The sequence below is a fragment of the Phyllostomus hastatus genome, unplaced genomic scaffold (genome assembly GCF_019186645.2).
Source record: "Phyllostomus hastatus isolate PE091 unplaced genomic scaffold, TTU_PhHast_1.1 phas_contig_1, whole genome shotgun sequence".
Lineage (NCBI taxonomy): Eukaryota > Metazoa > Chordata > Mammalia > Chiroptera > Phyllostomidae > Phyllostomus > Phyllostomus hastatus.
The window spans coordinates 12,870,095-12,890,629 of record NW_025333498.1 but is presented as its reverse complement, the minus strand read 5'-3'; the positions used below and the strand labels follow the sequence as shown (position 1 = coordinate 12,890,629).

The window sequence follows — 20,535 nt, the reverse complement described above, 5'->3', positions numbered from 1 at the left end:
TAGAAGTGAGGAAGTAGTATGAGTGTAGGTAAGACCTTCAAAAGTCTTAACTGTCAAGAATGAAAGCCCTAGGGCTAGAAGAAAAAGAGAATTGAAGGGGAACATATGTGCATGTGTGTAATTGTTTATTTTTTTTTTAAATAGGATTTTAGCATTTAAATGAGAGACAGGGATCAGAGTAGAGAATGAGAATTAATGGAATGAGGAGACATGAAGGTATATGAAAGGACTGACTGTGATAAGAGCAGAGCTACATCACCTTTTGTGATGAGAATGAATAGTGAAAGGGATACATTTGCAGATATGAGGGTAGAAGGAATTTCTGCTTATTTTCTCTGTGATGTAGGGGGAAAGTTTCTGTAGGTTTTATAAATGACTTTAAAATTTCTAAGTGTACAAAAAACCTCATACAAGTATGCTAGATTGTGTATACATGCATAGATTAATCCATCACTTCACAATACAGCCAGCCCTCTGTATCTGTGGGTTCCACATCCACAGATTCAACCAACTGTAGATTGAAACTGTTTGGAAAAAAGTTATGTAGTTCCTGATGTGTACCTGTAGTAAATATTATAGTTATTTATTAGGAATGAAGAAACTATTTCAGTGTCCTCACTCAGTGGTTTTCATGGAGTCTTCTTAAATAGAAAAGCATTTATCATTTTTTGACAGATTCAGAAAAAAACAGAGAATGAGTGTAGAGTTTAACAATGAAAATATTCACAAAAATATTTTACGTTGTTGCTGATGCATACTATGTAGTTAGGCCTGTGGCAGATGCACCTGTACTGAACATGTACAGACTTTTTTTTCTTATTATTTGCCAGTAATAGAGTATAACAACTATTTACATAGCATTTACATTGTATTAGGTATTACAGGTAACCTAGAGATCATTTAAAGTATATAGGAGAAGATACATAGGTTATACGCAAATATAATACCATTTTATATAAGGGATCTGAGAATCTGTGAATTTTCATATCTGCGGGGTCCTGGAACCAATCCTCACTGGATGCAGAGGGACAGCCATAGTTTGCAGTTGCTATTGCAAATTGAGTTTTCAAAGAATCCTTCAAATTCCTAGTTCTTCAATCAAATGAAACCAAACATCATTTTATCCTTACCCATCTTTTCCATCATCTTACTCTAATAAACATCAGTCTCTACTCTAATCCTTCTACAGCAAATATGAGAACAATGGATGTCTGACAATTTGTTAGTAAGAAGTTTCGATGAAGGAACAGATCAATGTAGGTGACAGATAGCACCAACTAAACCAAATGAAAATTGAAAAACAAAGTTCTCCAGAGGGTTTTCTTAAAGGACAAAAGAATCACACTGGGGATAGGAACGCAAAGTACTTGAGTGTAACTGAAATTCTCACTATTGAGTAAAAGGGAAAAGGTACCCATTCTCTAACTGAACTGTCATAATTTGTTAGTACAATTATACACAGTAATTATTACATTCACCAAAAACTTACTACATGTCTACTATATAACAGGTAAAAACTTTTAGTTTGAATAAAAAAATATAGATTATATCATTTTTCAATATTATTGTCTTAGCAAAAATAGAATTAACAGTCAAACTTTGCCTTTGTTTCCTAAGCTGCATATCTTCCATCACTCCTTGAATGTGATCCACATTTTCTTTATTTTCAATGGTTACATCCTTTCCATAGGCCCAGGATGCCTGATTGGAGATCTGATCCAGCAGACCTTGACCTTTTTCACGCAAACCTTGCAATCCTACATCTAAAACAAAAGTTATTACATTTAATCTCTTAAACAACAGAAGTGTTTTCCCTCTAACTAAGCCTGTTAGCAGATAACTGTACTTGGATTCTATTAAACTATCTTGGAATGGAGTCCTCTAAACATTTTGAGTAACAAAACCTCTTCAAATGTGACTCAAACCAGTGTTCCTCCTTCCAATGCCAAATTCTCCTTAAAGAGAATTTCAAAGGGGTAAATTTCCACAGATAATAATAGTTTTTAAAACTGAGGGCAGGAGAAAAGTGTGAGAATTTTTATTTTAACGAGTAAGAGTTTTCCATTTTTTCTCTTATGCTTTTATAAAGTCCAATTTTTAGGAGAACAAGGTAAATATTTAGTTCCAAGAAAGATATAAGTTACAAGACTTCACATCACTCAAGCAACATTAAAGGATGCTGAATATTTTGAGTATAAGCAATATCAAACTTATATCCAATGAGAAGCAACACTTAGAATATATTAGCAATACTGCAAGTTAGAGAAATAAACAGGAATTTGTTTTCTTTTCCCAAGAAAAATTGTGGCTCAAGAAAACTTCTGACATTTTCAAATACACTTCACTTGGCATATTAAATACTAAATATGTATATCAAGCATGTCATCTGCTAAAATAACAAAAACTCTAAGCACAGAAAACACCAATATAAACATGATTTTTCAAAACCTTTTCAATAATTAATTAATCTAGTCCAAACACATATTACCGCTTTCTATTAAACCTCTGCCTTAGGTTTCTGCTGCTTCTCCTGTATTTGCCTTTGCCCTTCTCTTCCACTCAATCCACCCCTACTTCCCACTTTTAACATCCACTGTCTACCTCTCCAGGAATGACCTAGGGAAAGTCACTGTATTTACCACTCTACTAAATGTTAAAGGCCTTGATGTCAAGTGAGAGAATTGGACCATTCTCCCCTTAGAGAGTAGGTAATCTTGGCAATATTTCCAGTTTGGAGAAACAAATGAACAGAACCAAACCAACTACTTTTTCACAAGGTTAGGATATAGCAACAAAAATCATTGCATAAAACACAGTTTTGGGCATACAGTGTTTACCACAAAACACTTCACAGCTAATCACAGTTTATGCATGCACTACAAATAACTGTTCCTACTATATGCAAGACATAGCACCTGTAGACATAGCTGGGTAAATAAGAAAGGCTAAAGGTCCAATGAATGAAGAGGGACTAACCAATTATGCCCTTCAAGGGAAAAAAACTTTTTTATACTAATTTTTCCTGTGTTTCCTGTAAATAATGATGAGTTCAATATACATGACTTGTCTAACCATGGTTAATATTTTTTTAAAAGAACCTCTATGTTTCAGCATTTTTAAAATCTGCTTACCAACACTTTTCAGCTTCTCTTCAAGCAGTTTTAAAGTTTGCTGAATCGATGCTCCATCAGCTGGTGCTACATCTACGCACAACATCCCTAATAAGCCATCCAACTGCTGAGACAACTAAAGCAGAGGGACACCAAAGAGATAACCCTGATGTAATCAGCATCTAAAATGTTTAATGATTAATGAGGTTTATCTCTAATGAGGTTATCACAATTATACTTGAAAAAGACTATGCTGTTAAAAGACAAGAACGGATAATTAGAATACATGTTATCTGAAAGACAGAGCACAAAGATGCATGCACCAGAAAGGCAAAGAAATACATTCAGGTCAGTAGTATAAAAGTTATGAAACTTCCATTTTATTCTGTTATAAAGCATAAACACTGAGAAACCATCAAAATAAAATATCTACTAGTTGGGACACTACGTAGACAAAAAAGGGTTAGTTGCATGCAGATTGACTTAAGATTTTTTTGAAAAATCAAAGATTTTATTTCATTTCCCCCTCTGGTACATTATTTTATTGTTCCAAAAAATAATTAGGAGACATGCAAATCTGCAAAAATTATGTGCAGATAAGTGTTCAGATAATTTCAAGAAAAGAAAAGCAATCAGAGAAGACACTTACATCTTGGGCAACCCCATGAAATTCAAGAGCTGCTTGTAAGAGGTTTTGCCTAAATTCTAGCTGACTGGCCTGTCGATAACAAACATCACTAAGTTGTTGCTGCAGGGATTTCAGTTCCACAAGATCTTCCTCATCCCCAGCATTTAAGAGTGCTGCAATTTGCTGATTAAGCTCCACATACACTGCAAACCATTCCTATAATAGAGACATCACAATGAAGTAAATTAAAAATAAAATTATCTTTATTATTTGCTGGAGAACTACATTATATTTCCTAATTTCTCCATATACACTAAGTAACATACAAAAGAATTTTCTTAGGCAAAATTATTTAATTGAGATGAACAGTCTCTAACCCCCAACCCCTTCCATTGCAATCCTTGGAACTCATTCCTGCCAAGAGCAAAATCTCCTATAGCCTCATCCTGGCCTCTAAATGTTCCCTTCTCTTGCTTTATGTTGAACCTGTCCACTTTTAGAGAAAGCAGTTAGTCCTGTGCTGTTTTTGTTTTCATAGCTGGCATACCCCAAGCCTTCAGATAAGGGGATGGCTGCCTCAGTTCATGTAACTATTTCCCAGATCATTTCTCCAAAAAACACATCTCACTTAAGTGCATGCAGTCAGATTACGGTACACCTTCCCCACCTTTCCTGTTCCATGCTATCATCCAGGGAGTTGAGCAAGGTCATTCATTGCCTTCCTCTCAGCATCAGCCTTCTTACTGACTTCCACCATGTAGACACCTACTCAACACTGAACTCTCAGTTCCTTGATTCCTTCCCCTGTCTCCAACTATCCTGTCCTCATCTGACCTCAGCTACTCATGGAGCCTACCAATTCATTCACCTCAGCATCTTTTACTGCCCAGCACTCAGAAGCCCTCTGTGCTCAATTCTATCTTTGATCAGAGGGCTCTCCTCCCTTCCAACAAATTTACCTGTCAAACCTCAGTTCTATTTTTTTTGCCTACTATCTCTATACAAATAGGTAAATATGGCTACTCATGGTTATCCTCTAAAAATTACTACTAGCCCTGACCATCATGGCTCAGTTGGTTGAGAATCAATTCACAAACCAAAAGGTCACCGGTTTGATTCCTAGGCAGGGCTCATGCCTGGGTTGCAGGCCCAGTCCCTGGTTGGAGTACGTAAGGCATTGACGTTTCTCTCTCACATCAATGTTTCTCTCCCTCTCCTTATCCTTCCCTTCCCTTCTCTCTAAAAATAAATAAAATCATTTTTAAAAGTTACCATTAAATAGGCCTTTAGCAATCCTATTATGTTTCTCTAGTCAATTCACTTTTCCATTCTCATTATTTTTTTTAACTCCTTAAATCTCCAACTTTCTTTTCACCTCGTTACTCTCAAACAGAAATCTAACTTCTTAACTCACTAGGAATCAATCAGATGAGTCTCTCATCTCACCAACAAATCTATAACCTTCCCTGCTTCTGTAACCTTATGCTTTGCCCTCCCTACTGTAATAACAAATGAACGGTCCCAGCTTCTAAGGGCCAACCACTTTGCTTGTGTGTTATATGCTATCCTCTGTTGCCTATACAAAGGCTTTGCTCTTGCTATTCTCTTCTCTCTCTTTCCCATCAAGTCTCCTTTTTCAATTACATTATTTCCATTAGCATACAAATATAAGTATCTTATATTAAAATAAAACATACCCTTAAGATATGTGTTTTACTGTACATAAATTAAACCTCCATAGAAACCCCTACAAATTTCCATTAAAGGAGTTCTCTATACTCATTCTTTCATTTCCTATTTTCTAACTGTGCTTCCCACTCTTGTGAAATCACTTTTGTTGAATTCTGAGACTTATCTGACTGGACTCCTCAGCTGCATTTGACAAACATGACCAATGCCTCCTCCTTAAAATGCCTTTTTCTCTTGTTTCCTCAGACACACAGGTCCTTTTGGCCTCCCTGCTGGCTCTCCTTCCTTTTCTTGCTCTCTAAATTTAGGAGTGACCCACAGTTCAGGTTTCCAAGGCTTTCTGTGACATTTAAGTCCCAATACTCTTTGGGATTGGATGATTTCATCTAGCCCCATGCCATTAAATAACATATATAGGCTTATAATTCCCAAATTAATATCCTCAATCTAGACACTGATTACCCAACTGGCTACTAGTCATCTTCATTCAGATAACTCTCAGATATCTAAAATTTAACCTGTCCCCAAAGATACTGATTTTCAAGCCCCCCAACCTGCTCTCCCAGGTTTCACCACCTTAATAATAGTTGCTAAGGCCAAACCTCTGGTTATTCTTAAAAGAGCAAGTCTTGCTGGCTTAACCCATGAATCCGACAACTTCTCATGACTTCAACTGCCTTCATTCTATTAGTCTCCTTTCTTCCTATTTTGTTGTTAGTCCCTACTCCCTATTCTGCACATGATAGCCAGTGATATTTTAAAAAACATTAATCAATTCTCGGCTAATACATTTATTTTTAGTTTCATTTAATTATGCTTTTAGAAAGAATCTAAAACTTAGTACTTGGCTGTTTTTAATACAAAATGGTATGTTAAAAGTTTCTCTAAATTCTACTCCTATTAACCAATCAATATGCTAGAAATTTGTTGTCATAATTTCATAAAACCTGAACAATTCCAATACATGTTTTAAAGTGTTGACTTCTGTTTACAAAGAAAAAAGAAAGCTTTTAATAAAATATTAGAATATCTTAAACAGCATAAATTAATATACTTATCCTACATCAACCTATTCTCAAGGTGACAATATAGTGCCATCTATTGGTTAAAATAGTGCAATTTTCTTTTTGTAAACCTTTTAGAATAAAAAATTTCTAATCTGTTCAAAAGTGGAAAGAACAGCACAGTTGACCCTTCAACAACATAGGTTTGAAGTGCATGGGTCCATTTACACATGCATTTTTTTTCAATAAGTACTGTAAATGTATTTTCTCTTATTATTTTCTTTTCTCTGGCTTATTTTATTGTAATACAGTACATACTACACATACAAAAGGTATGCTAATCAACCGTTTATGTTATTGGTAAGGCTTCCAGTCAACAATCAGCTACTGGTACATTTTAGGGGAGTCAAAGTTATATGTGGATTTTTGACAGTGAGGAATGGGAGGAGGGTTTTGTGCCCCCAATTCCCTCATTTTTCATGGGTGAACTGTACAATGAAACCCCTTGCACCATCCATCTTCAGTAATCATCAATTCAGGGCCAATCCTGTTTCATCAGTGCCATCCAATCTGTGCCACCTCCTAATTCTGAAACAAATTCCAGGTATTATCTCATTTAAAGAAATGAGATCCATAATAAACTATCATTGCTTCTTTTCTTTGGCACCATGTCTATGAATGCAGATGTCAAGGTATGCAAATATGTCCTCAAGTACTAAGGGTAGAAGAACAGAAAAAATGCTGCATCTTAAGCAAGACCATGAAATACAGGTTTCTCTGAGAGAGGAGGAGGCATGGAGGAAGGGATAGAGATGGCAAGGGGAGAGGGATATCTCACCTAATATCAAGAGACTGGTGTTTCAACCTTAGTCTAACTACCCACCATCAAAAAACGAACTCTCCCAATTTCTTCATGTATAAAATAAGGTGGTTGGTATTAGAATAATGTATAAGATTCTTTTCAATTCAAAAGTTCTGAAATTTATTATTGATTTACATTAGCAGTAAATGTAAGCACATGGAGAGGGTCACCCGTAATTTGTTTCCTTAAATTGATTTTAAAACCTTATAAATATAATAAAAAATAAAAAAACAAGCACCTACAGAGGAATCTGTATACCATTTGCACTTTCATTCAATTATATGCAATGTAAAAATGTACTCTTCAATATATATTTTTTGTGTATATAATTCTACTTCTTTTGTGAACTTCTTTATAATATAATCTAATTTGTAACTGCATTTATTCCTCTGGCAGCTTTTAAAAATATAAAATACAGATAAATCCTGTCTTTAGGATCCTCATGTGTCATATTTCTGTATTTAAAGAACTTCTGGATAATTTCATAACTTTAGCTCCTAGATGAAGTCTAGAATGTACTACAGCAAATAATATTTTCAAGAACTAAAAAGGGTCTGGCTGGCGTAGCTCAGTGGCCTGAGCGCGGGCTGCGAACCAAAGTGTCACAGGTTCGATTCCCAGTCAGGGCACATGCCTGGGTTGCAGGCCATGGCCCCCAGCAATCGCACATTGATGTTTCTCTCTCTCTCTTTCTCCCTCCCTCCCCTCTCTAAAAATAAATAAATAAAATCTTAAAAAAATGTAGACTTGCTTAAAAAATAAAAAAGAACTAAAAAGGAGGACAAACCATAGAATATATTTAATGCTGCAGTAACATGTTCCAGAACAATCCACAGGGCTCAAATAAATCACAATCTATGTCAAAAATATCAACAGAATTAAGTTATTTAAAATGTACCAAGAGAATTAAAAGACTGTAACCTCAGGAACAGAAGTTATAAATTAAATACAAATTTTTCAATATTTTCTAAGCATAAAAGAAAAAAACCATTATACTAGAACCTATGAAATATGGAAAATATGTAGATTTTTCAATCACAGAACTTCATTTTTAAATCTCTTACAAGGACTAATTAGGGAAAATGCAAAAACAATATATTTAGTAAATATACAGTAAAGACTTTAATAAATATGTATTTACTGAATTATTTAGTAAATATATATATTTGCTCTGCATATACATATATATGTATACATATACATATATATACATGCATGTGTGTATATAGAGAGAGCAAATATATAGTAAATATTTAGTAAATACTATCCAAATCTTGTGATACCACCTACTTACATATTCCCTCAGCTACATTATAATTCCTGTAGGGTACAGTTTGTATTTTATCTGCAAGATAGCTAATCATTAAAGTTGATTTGGGAAATACTATAAAGAAAATAATATAAGGAAACCAAACACAGTGCTATATATTTAAAAGGAAAATAATTAGATCAGATATTGTTAACATGCATCTCTAATAAAGAGCAAATGATTCTTGGTCAACAATTCAAATTTATTCTTGAGAAAAGCATAGTCAATATTTATTTTTTAATCTCATTTAGTTAAATATACATTTACTAATACCATCCCCATCTTTTTATTACCACTTCAACTAGGAAAGTTGAAGGGGAAAGAATTAGAGAAATACAATGTTCAGATGACCCTTAAATCTTATCTGGGCCCAGAGTTTAACATTACTATTGATAAATTATTTATACTGTTCTCCATTGTTGTGCATTTAGATCCTGAGGATCAAGATGCCTATTACATTCACCCTTGAACATGTCCTCCTCCCCCTCAGTTAATACATAAATCCAATCAGTGTATATTCTGATCACTTAGAGTTGCATCTGAAGGTGGACTGACTTCTTTTACTACCTATTTGTGAAGAAAGGTTTTATTCCTCATATTATATGTAAGGCTGAATACTGTAAGGGTATGTCTGTAAATTAATAGATATTTTAAGACAGGTAATCTAAGAGAAAGAAATGAATTTGAGTTTTATTTTTCCAATTTTCTAGTCAAGCTATTTAAAATTACCATAAAAATATGACTTGGAAGAGAAAAGGAGGTAACTGATTTGCAAATTGGATAATCACTTTCTCAATAATGAAGAGTTAACTCTAACACAGCATAAACTTAGCATGTATCAGTTTCCTCCATGTCACAAGATGTTAAATTTCTTTGTATTGTTGTTCAAGTACAGTTAGATGTTAAATTTTAAACCCTCTTGAACAATTATTATCTATAATCTGCCTATGGAATAATTTATTTCTTAATTTCATAACTGTGATTTCATATCTCCCCCACAGTTACTAATGTAAACCCTCAAATACATAAAGTAAAAACACATATGCTGCATCCTATGTACTCACTCTCCATCAGTTATGATTAATGTAACAATTCTACAATTAACTGTTAGGCATTTAATTGTACTATATACCCCCCAAAAGTAGCGACAGGTTTCCCTCTGATGACTTAAGAATCACAGTTTCTGTCTCAAGGACTACACATGAAAGTTCTATTTTTGTACTATCACTCTTTCTTCTATCACTACAGTTTTTAATATTTCATATGAATTGTATATATACATATATGTTATTTAACTGTATTGGAGATGAAATCAAAGCCAAATTTCAATGAATATGTACCTAGTGGTCAAAATGTACTGTATTTTGCCATATATAATGCATGCTTTTTTGCCCAAATTTTTGAGGGAAAAATAAGGATGAGCATTATAGATGGGCAGTGCTAATTCCCATGTGAAATGTGAATTACTACTAAAATGTAGGTACAGATTATACACAGCAAAACACAGGTACTTTATGGCCTCTCAACGTTAAACATACTATATGCTTATGTGCTTATACCAAAGTTTATAGCAACTTAGCATTACACACGCTATTAATTATGCACATTAAGAATAGCATTATAACTTGCAGAGGAAAAAAAGCCCTCACACTGTGCTGGCTCTCGATCTCTTCGTGCTTCTGCTGTAGGGCCTGGGAAGCCCGAATAGAATCTCCAATCCCCCACTGGGCTCTTAGCTGTTCTGACCCAGGTCCTTCGAGCCAGTTCACAACCTATAAGTAGAAGTTGAGATGAAATTTTAAAATAAGCAAAGCTTTTCAAACTTACATTCTAATCGGTTTTCCCTCCCAAAGGTCAAGTATTTTTCACTTAAATTTTTAAAATTCCATTGCATAGGCAGTAAATAGTTATTTTAGAACTATACAGCTATAACAGGACAACTTATCCAAAACCTAAATTTGAAGGAATGTATGCTCCAAAACCTCGGGCTTTCAGCTATCTGATCATCTGCCACAAAAAAAGGGGATTAAAAGTTAACTTATGATAAGATAAAAAAACTATATGATTTAGAGTTAGAACTGACATCTGTCAAATTTCTTATCTAACCCTTAGGAAACCTCTGAATTTTTAGAAAGATTAAGTGATGTGCCCAAGGTAACATAATCCATTATTGAAAAACCAGGCCTGAAAGTCATGTGTCTGTCCTGTCAATACTCTTCCCAAGGCACTGATAAAAGTGAATGAATTAACTAACATAAAATTAGAATACTATTTTTCTTACTTTGAAAAGAAAATTAAAAACCAGCTAGTAGTAGAATTATGCTACTAGTAGTATTTTACTAGTAGTGGAATTATACTACTGCAATACACTCTAGGCATCTTAAGATCAACAAAACATTCAGACCCACAAGGTTATTTGAAGTCCCAATGACACCAATCTACTCAGAAGGATATAGGGTGAGGACTAGTTTCCCAGAACAGCAGCACTGGGTAATTCTCTTCTGCTGAGCCGCTGAAGCAGTCCAACAGTTCAGGTGTAAGGAGATGAGATCCATAAGTACAGGTATGGGATCAAAACCTCCTATCCCCCACCACAGTGGTCATGCTTGTTATAAAGTCAATGAATCTGCCCAAAGTTAAGCCTTTCATCAAGTATTAATAGTTTTCCCAATCCAGATCCAGAATATTTTTTACTATAAACAGTGTTGCCTAGTAACATAACTGACATTCCAAATTTTTATCAGGTTTTCAGGAGAACCAAGCTAGATACTTAAGCAAAGATCAAATTTCCATGAAGAAGGAAAAAAGGTCTTTATTAACTCTTTATCCACAAACATGTATTCTCTGAATCCAATAGATACAATGAAGTACTTTTAACAGAAAAAATAATTTTATTAAGATATACCTGTTACTAAATTAGAATAAGGAATTCAACAACTGATGTATGGTTATGCTCCCAAGAAGTGAATGAGGGTGTCTCTGAAGCATAATATTATATAACCAGGTGATAAATAGGCTTAGCTTAGAGGTTTATAACAGAATATCACAGACCCATAATGCATTTCTGTTACTACCAGGTTAAAGTACATTGATTTTGAAATCTAACAGCTCATGTAATTTTTTAAATAATTATATAAGTGATACACTATAGAAAAAATCATATATATATCTCTTTCCATTAATTTTTATATGCATAATGTTTTCATATGTTGCTCCAGATCTGAATGCCACAGCCAATTCTCATAGAATACAAGTAATTTCTAGCCTGTGTTTTTCACTTAACACTGAACTATACTATAATGATTTTCCATGTGGCTACAATATAATTCTCAATGCTTACAAATCTTTTTTAAGAAGGCTTAGTTCTTTGCCTCCTGCTTGCCTGCCTGCCTGCTTTTTTCCTTTCCTCCCTCCCTCCCTCCCTCCTTCCTTCACATCTGTCCAACCAAGCAACCTATCTACCCTTATTAAGAGCTAAGTAATATACTACCTCAAATAACGAGTATACCTGATTTCAAGACTCTAATTCTCTATTGTTGAGCATGTAGAATGTTCCCAATTTCCACCAATTCTAAGTAATTCCATATGAATATAATATATAACATTTTATATTTAGCATTATATATAGTATTTTATAGTTATATATAGTATTTCTTCTAATTCTATATTGTTCTCATTACTATGTAATACAAATATGAATCCAGAATCAGATGTAAAATGCCTTTTAATTATTTTCAACAATATAATCAATTATTTCACTAAAACTGTCTAAAGTCTAAAAATAAGAGCGGGATAAAAATATCTCAAAAATATTTAACTTTAACAATGTATTATACATTTTTTTAATTGAAGACATTATTTACACACTTAAACTTTGCTTTTAGAATATGATACAAATAAAAGCAGGTACCATAAGTTATGATAACTGGGGAAAAACAATTCATTGACATGTAATTTTCAAGGAGCCATAAATAAAGTAAAGGCTTCTTGGTGCAAAAATTCCAGTTCCATAGTCAAGTGCACATATAGCTTTAATGTATGCTAAAAGTCATTTCCCTTAGGATGCAACATCAGTAAATGTATGCAATAATAAAAATGTATCTAATAAAAATGTATCTAATAAAAATGATGCAAATTGAGATTGATGCCCTAGTAAACAAATTTATTTAAATGCATTAATGATAATGGTATACCAAACCAGGTTATACAACTTAATTTCAATCAGGACATCTTGCTCAGTCAATCTTAATATTAACTTACTGCAAAAGCAGTTCCATGCTTAATCTGTATTAGTGTAACTTCTCAAATGGTTACATTTATATGCAAAGTATAACCCTGAAGATGTGTTCTTAAAATCTACCATGATAAATTATCTGCAAAGGCCAAAAATGCATGTGACTATCCACCATTCTTTCGTGACCAGGTAATTTCTAAAGAATGCGAGAGTATTTGGAAGTATATGAAGTCACATCAACCAGAAGGGCATGTCAAACATCTGACCCAGTGAAAGAGTATGAGGAAATGGGCACATAACCTCCAGCTGTATACTTATGCAACTCCTATTTTGCCTCTGTGTTTCCTTTCTACAAACAAGAAAAAGCACATGAATGATTCCAGAAATAACATTTGCAATGCTGGCAATAATTACTGCCACAATAAATAAGAAGAATCACCAGAGCATTTTTCAGGGAAGTAGCATTATCTCCTACCCAGAAGTATGTGAAGTCTAATTTTTAAATGTAGCAGCAGCAGCCCTGGCCACATAGCTCAGTTGGTTGGGGCAACGTCTCAATATGCTAAGCTTGTGGGTTCAATCCCCAGCCAGGGTAATACAAGAATCAACCAATGAATGCATAAATAAGTGAACAACAAATCGATGTTTCTCTCTCTCCCACCACTTTCCCCTCTCTGTTTCTAAAATTAATAAATAAAATGAATGAATGAATGAAAGAATGAAGTAAGCAGCAACAGCATGGAGAATGGAGAACCCCTGCACACCACACGAAGTCTGATGCTACCATTTGAACTGTGGGAAATAAGTGACTGATAACTATAATGGATATTACTTATCATATAGTTTGCTTATTTGAGATATTGATTTCTCTTTACATTTTCAGGGATAAGTCAGTGAAAAAAGAAATTTAGAAAAATTCAATTTTTGCTAATTTAACCTAAGCAGAGACAGTCAACTTTATGATTATTTTCATATAACCAAAAAACTTTATTCCATTTTCCTCAAATCTACAAGACTGAAGACATTACAGTTTATGCTCTCTGTGTACTGACATGATCAATATATGTTATCACATAGCTAAATTTAAGTAATCATTTGGCAAGGAAAATAGATCTTTCTCTAAAATGTGAGAGAGTATAGGACCATTAGAGGATAAATATTAATGTTCTAACCAATTTGCAAGTAATGCTCATAAAGAAAACTAAATAGTAATGAAGTTTGTTTTTAACAATAATCTCGTTACCATCATCACCACCATTATAAATATTCTTATCATCTCCCTTCTCTATTTCTTCTTTATCCACTTGAGCTGGCCCATCATTTCAGTAACACATTTGGCAATACATTAATTAACTCCTTTGTCCCTTTGTCTTTTTATCATACCCACTGATCCCAGGTAGCAAAACACAAATGCTGGATGAATATCATCTTTGTGCTGCATCTCAACAGCCAGCCACAAATTGGTAGGGTTGTATGACAAGCCAGAAGGGTTCCACCATAAATTCAGAATCAATCTACTTAAAACTACAACTATATTTCTGTGCTAATTTCACTCTTCCAATCTCCACAAAGAAAATCTAGAATCATCTCCACCTCATCTACACCTCTACTCCTCTCTTCAGTAACACCCTACTACCCTGCCTCTAAACCGACACCACCAAGCAGATGACCTTTGTTTCTTACTTTGCAAAAAAAAGAACACATCACACAAGAACTCCATCTTCCTGATGTTTGACTTACACACAGAAGAAGCACCTCTGTATTCATCCTACCCACCTTTCCTTCTGTTACAAAAGCAGAGTTCTCCCTCTTTCATTCTAAAGCTAATCTCTTCAACTGTGCTTTGAAGTCCATCCACTTCCACCTTGTCAGGAACTTGATAGTATTAATTACTCTTTCTCTTTTGTATATTGAACCCCTCCCTCCAAATAGATACATCCCACTAAGCTTTAAAGCTCTTCAAGTCTTTCTTATTGTTGTTATTATTATTACTATTAAAAAACAAAAACACTACACTTGACACCTTTTGTGGGATGAATTGTGCCCCCCCACCTGCCCCACCAATTCTAATCCTCAGTACTTCAGAATGTAATCATATTTATTTGAAGATAGGGTCTTGAAAGAGGCAATTCAATTAAAATGAGGTTGTTAGAGTGGCCCTATTCAAATGGTCAGTGTCCTTAAAAGGAGAGGCAATTTGGATACAGGTAGAAAGGGAAGGTGATGTGAAGACCCAGGAAGAAGATGTGCACAGAAAAGACAAGATCCTTCCCTCACTGTCCTCAGAAGGAATCACCCCTGCCAACACCTAGATCTTTGACTTTTAGCCTCCAGGCTGAGAGAAAATATTTCTGTTGTCTAAGGCCCTAGCACTTTGTTACAGCAGCCCTAGTAAACTAATACAACCCCTCTTCTACCACTTCTAGGCACTAGTCAATTGCTCATCTTTCCTTCAAAGACAAAATTCTCAGAGTCAACTGTACTCAGCATCTCCTTCATCACAACTTGCTCATTCCTGATTCCTGAATTCATGCCTATGTGCTTCTGGCCCTGCCTCTCATGTTTTGGGTTCACCAATGATCTCAATCTTGTATATTCTAATGGACTTGCTGAGTCTTACTCAATCTTTCAGCAGCATATGACAAGGTTCTCAACTCCTTTCCTGAAATGCTTTCTTCTTTTGGCTTCCTGGACGCAGAACTTTGTGTTTTTCTCCATCTCTGGCCAGTCCTTCATTGCCTGCTTTTCAAGAATATGCTCTTCTACTTTACCATTACATGGAAGAGTTTCTGAAAGTTCAGTTAACAGGCTCACTCTCACCTACTCTCAGCTCTTTCCTTGGGCAATTCTCATCCTTTCAAAGCCTTTGATTTCCATTCATATACAAATGACAATGTCACCAGCCCGGACTTCCCTGATTTCTGGACTTGTTTAGGACTACCCTTCTACATCTTAACTTAGATGTCTCCAAGTCACCTCAAATTCAACATATCTAAACCTAAATTCTTGATTCTCCACACTCTTTTCCACTTACACTTAAACCCAAACACCATTTAGTGTTTTATAATTGTATACCACCACCATCCATCAAATCTCGCAAGCCATAAAAATGACTCACCTCTGATATCTTCTTTCTCACCCTTAGTCCCAGCAGTCTCCCTTCTGGGAACTTGAGTGGTTACAATTTTACAACAGTTTAATCATGCACCATAAAGGTGGGAACTTTGTCTATTTTACTCACCATTATATTCCACCTAGCACAATGTCACAACTGACATACACATTCATATTTGAATGAGTGAGCAAATAATAGATATTAATAGAAAAGTCACTATGTGCCAAACACTAACCACTTTATAAAAATTATCTTCTTTAATCCTTGTGAAAGCCCTATTAAGTAGGTATTATTATTGCTGTTATTGTTATCCTCAGTTTACTGAGAAGGAAGCTATGGCATCAAGATGTTACAGTTCATTCCCCAGGTCAAACAATTTGAAAATGATAGGAAAGGGTGAACCCAGATTATCTGGGTGACTTGACACCACTATGCTATTCCATCATTATGGTTTTCAAAGATACCCCCTTAATCTGCTGCTTTACTTATCCATGGTCATCAGTGGTTGAACAATTAAAATGAAAAATTCCAGAAATAAGCAATTCGTAAGTTTAAATTGCATGTTGTTTTGGGTAGTGTGATAAAATCTTCCATTGCCCCTCCCAGGATGTGAATCATCCCTCTGTCCAATATATCCACATTATATGTGCTATCTGCCCATTAGTCACTTAGCCTTCTCAGTTATCAGACTGTCATGGTACTGCAGTGCTGCGTCCAAGTACAGCAATGCTTATCTTACTTAATAGTGGCCACAAAGTGTGAGAGTAGTGATGCTGGCTATTAGGATAGGCTAAAAAGAAGCCATAAAGTGTTTCCTCTAAGTGAAAAGTTATGTAAATATGTAAAAAAAAACAGTATATTTAGGTCTTTGTACTATTCATGATTTCAGGCATTTGGGGGGGTCTTGAAACATATCCTTTACAGAAAAGGGGGACTATTGTACTCTTCAACTACTTGGCTAAGCTTATCTGGATTTAATACAGGCTGTCTTTAACTTGTGAATACACTGTATTTAAAAAGTTACATATAATTAATGCTCAGAAATCTTTAGTTTGGTTACCATGAGATAAAACTTAAATCCCTTTGCCTGGAAATCAAGATCTTCCATAATCTAGCTCCTGCTTCATTTCAAGCCTTTGTCCTTGTGACATCCTGATGATCTGGTCAGGCATCAGCAAACTAGAGGCCAAAAATGGCCTACCACTGGTTTTGTAAACAAAATTTTATTGGAGCACAGCCACACATATTCATTTACAGAATGTCTGTGCACTACCATGGCAGATTAAATAGCCATAACTTCAAGAAAAACTGTATGATTCACAAATCCTAAACATTTACTATTTGGTCTTTTACAGAAAAAGTATGCCAACAACAGAAGCAGACTTGTTGACTAGATCTAGTTCAACTGAAGTAAATACAATTGTTGCCATTAATCAAGTCCTGGGTTCTTTCAACAAACCTTTCAAAAGTGGACTTATGATCCCTGTTTTACTAATAATAAAAGGAAGGGAGGGAAAAAAGGAGAGGAAGGGGAAACAAGGAAGTTAGATGGAGGTTCAGGTGGCTAAATAATGTAACCATTACGACAGAGCAAATATATGGAAGAATTAGGATTCAGAACATGTTTTTGGTCTATGATGCTCTATGACGCAAAGGCCAACAATTTCCCATGGTGCCTTACTGATTCCTTTTTTTTCAATAGAGTCTGGGATTTCATGTTGCTATTATTTATTCATGCTGTTCCTTATCCTCCACAAAATGCTAATTCTTTTAAATCGAAAAAAGGTGCCTGGTGAAATCACATATGCTTGGAGTACAAGCTCAAGTACTACCTCTTCCAGTAGATTTCCCTAGATTACCTGCAACCAGGGGAATAAGTGCTCCTATAAATGCCCATAGAACTTCAGGCATAACCTCCCGATACTTAAGGTTCTCCCTTCCTTAAATTTAATGATAGCAAAAGCCAAGTCTACCTTTATATCCTCTATAATACCTAGCACACTGTCTTCTACATAATAAGCACTTAATAATTATCTAATGAATAAATAAATCTAATAAAAACATATCTAATCTGGATTTTAAGTAAAATATATTAAGGTTTATCTCTTAATAATGTAGCACAAAAATTCAGAACATAGTCTAAATAAGAAAAATGTCTTGGCACTGATTTTTAGTATAAAGGTAGCTAAAAATTTATAAATATTAAGCACATTGAAAGCCTTCTATCAGTTTCATATAATAAAATTTAATATTATAATTACTTATATTACAGTTTATCACTTTGCTAGGATAGAAAAACTCAATGTTCAAATTAACAAAAAAATAACAAATTATTAGAAATAAATGATCAACAATAAAATGTTATTTATTGCAAGAATACAGAGATCACAGATGTTTCCAACAACTAGGTTTTTTCTGAAGTTCATTCTAATAGCGTGAGTTGAATGCTCAATGTCATTATTCTAGAAAGAACATAACCTTCATGCAAATACTATTTGTAAAACTACACATAATTAAAAATAGTTTAGAGTCTAGTTTGATATATCTAAGGTTCTCTATAAATAAGGTTTACATAAATAAGGCTTGGCATAAAATCAGTCACAGAGTAAAAGTTATTTTTTAAAAAACCCAACATTTATAATTGAAAAGAGTTAAATATATTCAAATCAGATACCTACCTGCATCACCTTCTGTTGAATTTCTTCTAACTGTGTACGCTTACTACGTTGCCTACAAACTTCCTGGTAACGGGTATATTGCTCTCGCAGTGAATCTAATAATTTCATAACCTGTGGTTGTGCAAGTAGTTCATCATCCATAGGAGACCATGACACCCCTCCATCTGAGCCATTAAATCGACGCTGCTGTAATTCGGATAATAATTCATGCCCTTTAAGAATAAAAGATACTCATAATCAGTATCCATAAACAAATACAATTCTTCTCTATTCCAGTTTCTTATTTTTAGACCCTACCTACCTGTATGTCTACCTACCTACTAAGTACTGAAATATAGTTTTAAAACTTATATAAAAATAAGGAGAAAACTGCATATATGCATATATATATATGTACACATATACAATATGGTATACTTATGTGTTATTTAATATATCATAAATACATACACTAAATATGCTATACTATATAGTAAATGTATATGGTACATATACATTTTATCTATATCTATCACATTCTTCTTATTGGTGGATTCACTGCTCAGGAAAATGTGCCAACCAGTCCTCTTCCCTGCAGAGCACAATTACACTCTGGAATTTGTCTGATAGTAAAAATCAATCTTAGTAATATGTTATATGATTTCAGTATTAATTCATAGTTTTAATTATAGCTCCTTAAAAAAAGATGGTGTAGCAAATGTTTGATTAAAGGTAGAAAGTCTTTATTACTGGTACAAAATAAATAATCTCTACAACATATTACTTTGAATCAAGAGAGGCCAAAGAACTGCATCCAATGTTATTCCATTACAGCAAACTAATAATAGAATATCCACCCATTCCTGAGAAATTAGAATTGCAGAATGTGTAACATCTAAAGCTGTAAGTACATTAACAATTTTAAAAATAAACTAATTAACAAATTTTTTTCAATTATTATTCAGGTATCAAAAATACAGATACCTAAATTCTTTTGTCTTCATCTTTATTCAAGAAAATGTCCTAAATTTAAATGGCTCGTAATACAGGGAGGGGCAAAGGAAAGTTTACAGTTGTTCATATGGAAAATACAATAAGTAATAATACAAGAATAACTTTGTGTTTCATGGATTCACAACTGTAAACCTACTTCTGCCCCACCCTGTATTTTCACTCATAGCCGTCTACTGTACCTTCTAAACACTCAAGAGATTACAATTACTTCTTTGTTCTCTAAAAGAAATTAAGACATATTGTACTAAAAAAGCTTAGGATGACTGAATCAATTCAACAAAATACTCAGAATTTGTCTTTTCATTACATTTTATAATGGGAAGAACAACTATTTTAAAGACTTATGCAGGTCTAGTCTATTTATGTATGTAAACACATAGTTATATACCTATATTCCAGCCCAAATATCTCTAGTAGTGGTTTCACAGATTCTAGCAGAAAACAATAAAATTTTGTAAAGTAACAATACCTTAATTTAACTTATAATGCACTTTCTAATAATAGCTCATAATTCTAATTTTGCTGGTACCAGGCACTGTTCTAAATACTTTACATATGTTAATTCATTTATATTTAGCTCAACCCAGTAAGTGTAGATAGTTATCATCCCAATTTTAAGATGGGAAACTGAGACTTGAGAAAGTTAAGTGACTCATTATGCAGGTAATACAAGTACAATAATACTAGAGTTGGGACTTCAGCAGTCTGCTTTCAAAGTATAGCCTCTGAAATCATTATGTATTGCTAATTCTCTAATGGAAACAGAATCCAAAAGGAAAACATTAAGGGTAAGTTGTCCAAAGAGAAAAATAAATGTACTCTTATCTTAATGGGTTTTATGAATTCAGACATATACTACACGCCATGCAGCAGCGAAGACACACTATGTGCAAGGCGCTAAGTATTTTTACAA

The 20,535-nt window shown here is 34.1% G+C and overlaps 1 protein-coding gene across 1 annotated transcript in view; it reads right to left on the bottom strand.

Annotated features, from left to right (window-relative positions):
• Positions 1–20,535, bottom strand: part of SESTD1 (SEC14 and spectrin domain containing 1) — a 97,335-nt gene that overhangs the window by 17,792 nt on the left and 59,008 nt on the right. The window contains exons 9-13 of the mRNA XM_045842967.1: positions 18,630–18,841; positions 10,252–10,374; positions 3,760–3,954; positions 3,132–3,246; positions 1,604–1,763 (exon numbers count right to left, since the gene is read on the bottom strand). Coding sequence (XP_045698923.1) covers positions 1,604–1,763; positions 3,132–3,246; positions 3,760–3,954; positions 10,252–10,374; positions 18,630–18,841 — 805 coding nt within the window. The remainder of the gene's footprint in view (positions 1–1,603; positions 1,764–3,131; positions 3,247–3,759; positions 3,955–10,251; positions 10,375–18,629; positions 18,842–20,535) is intronic.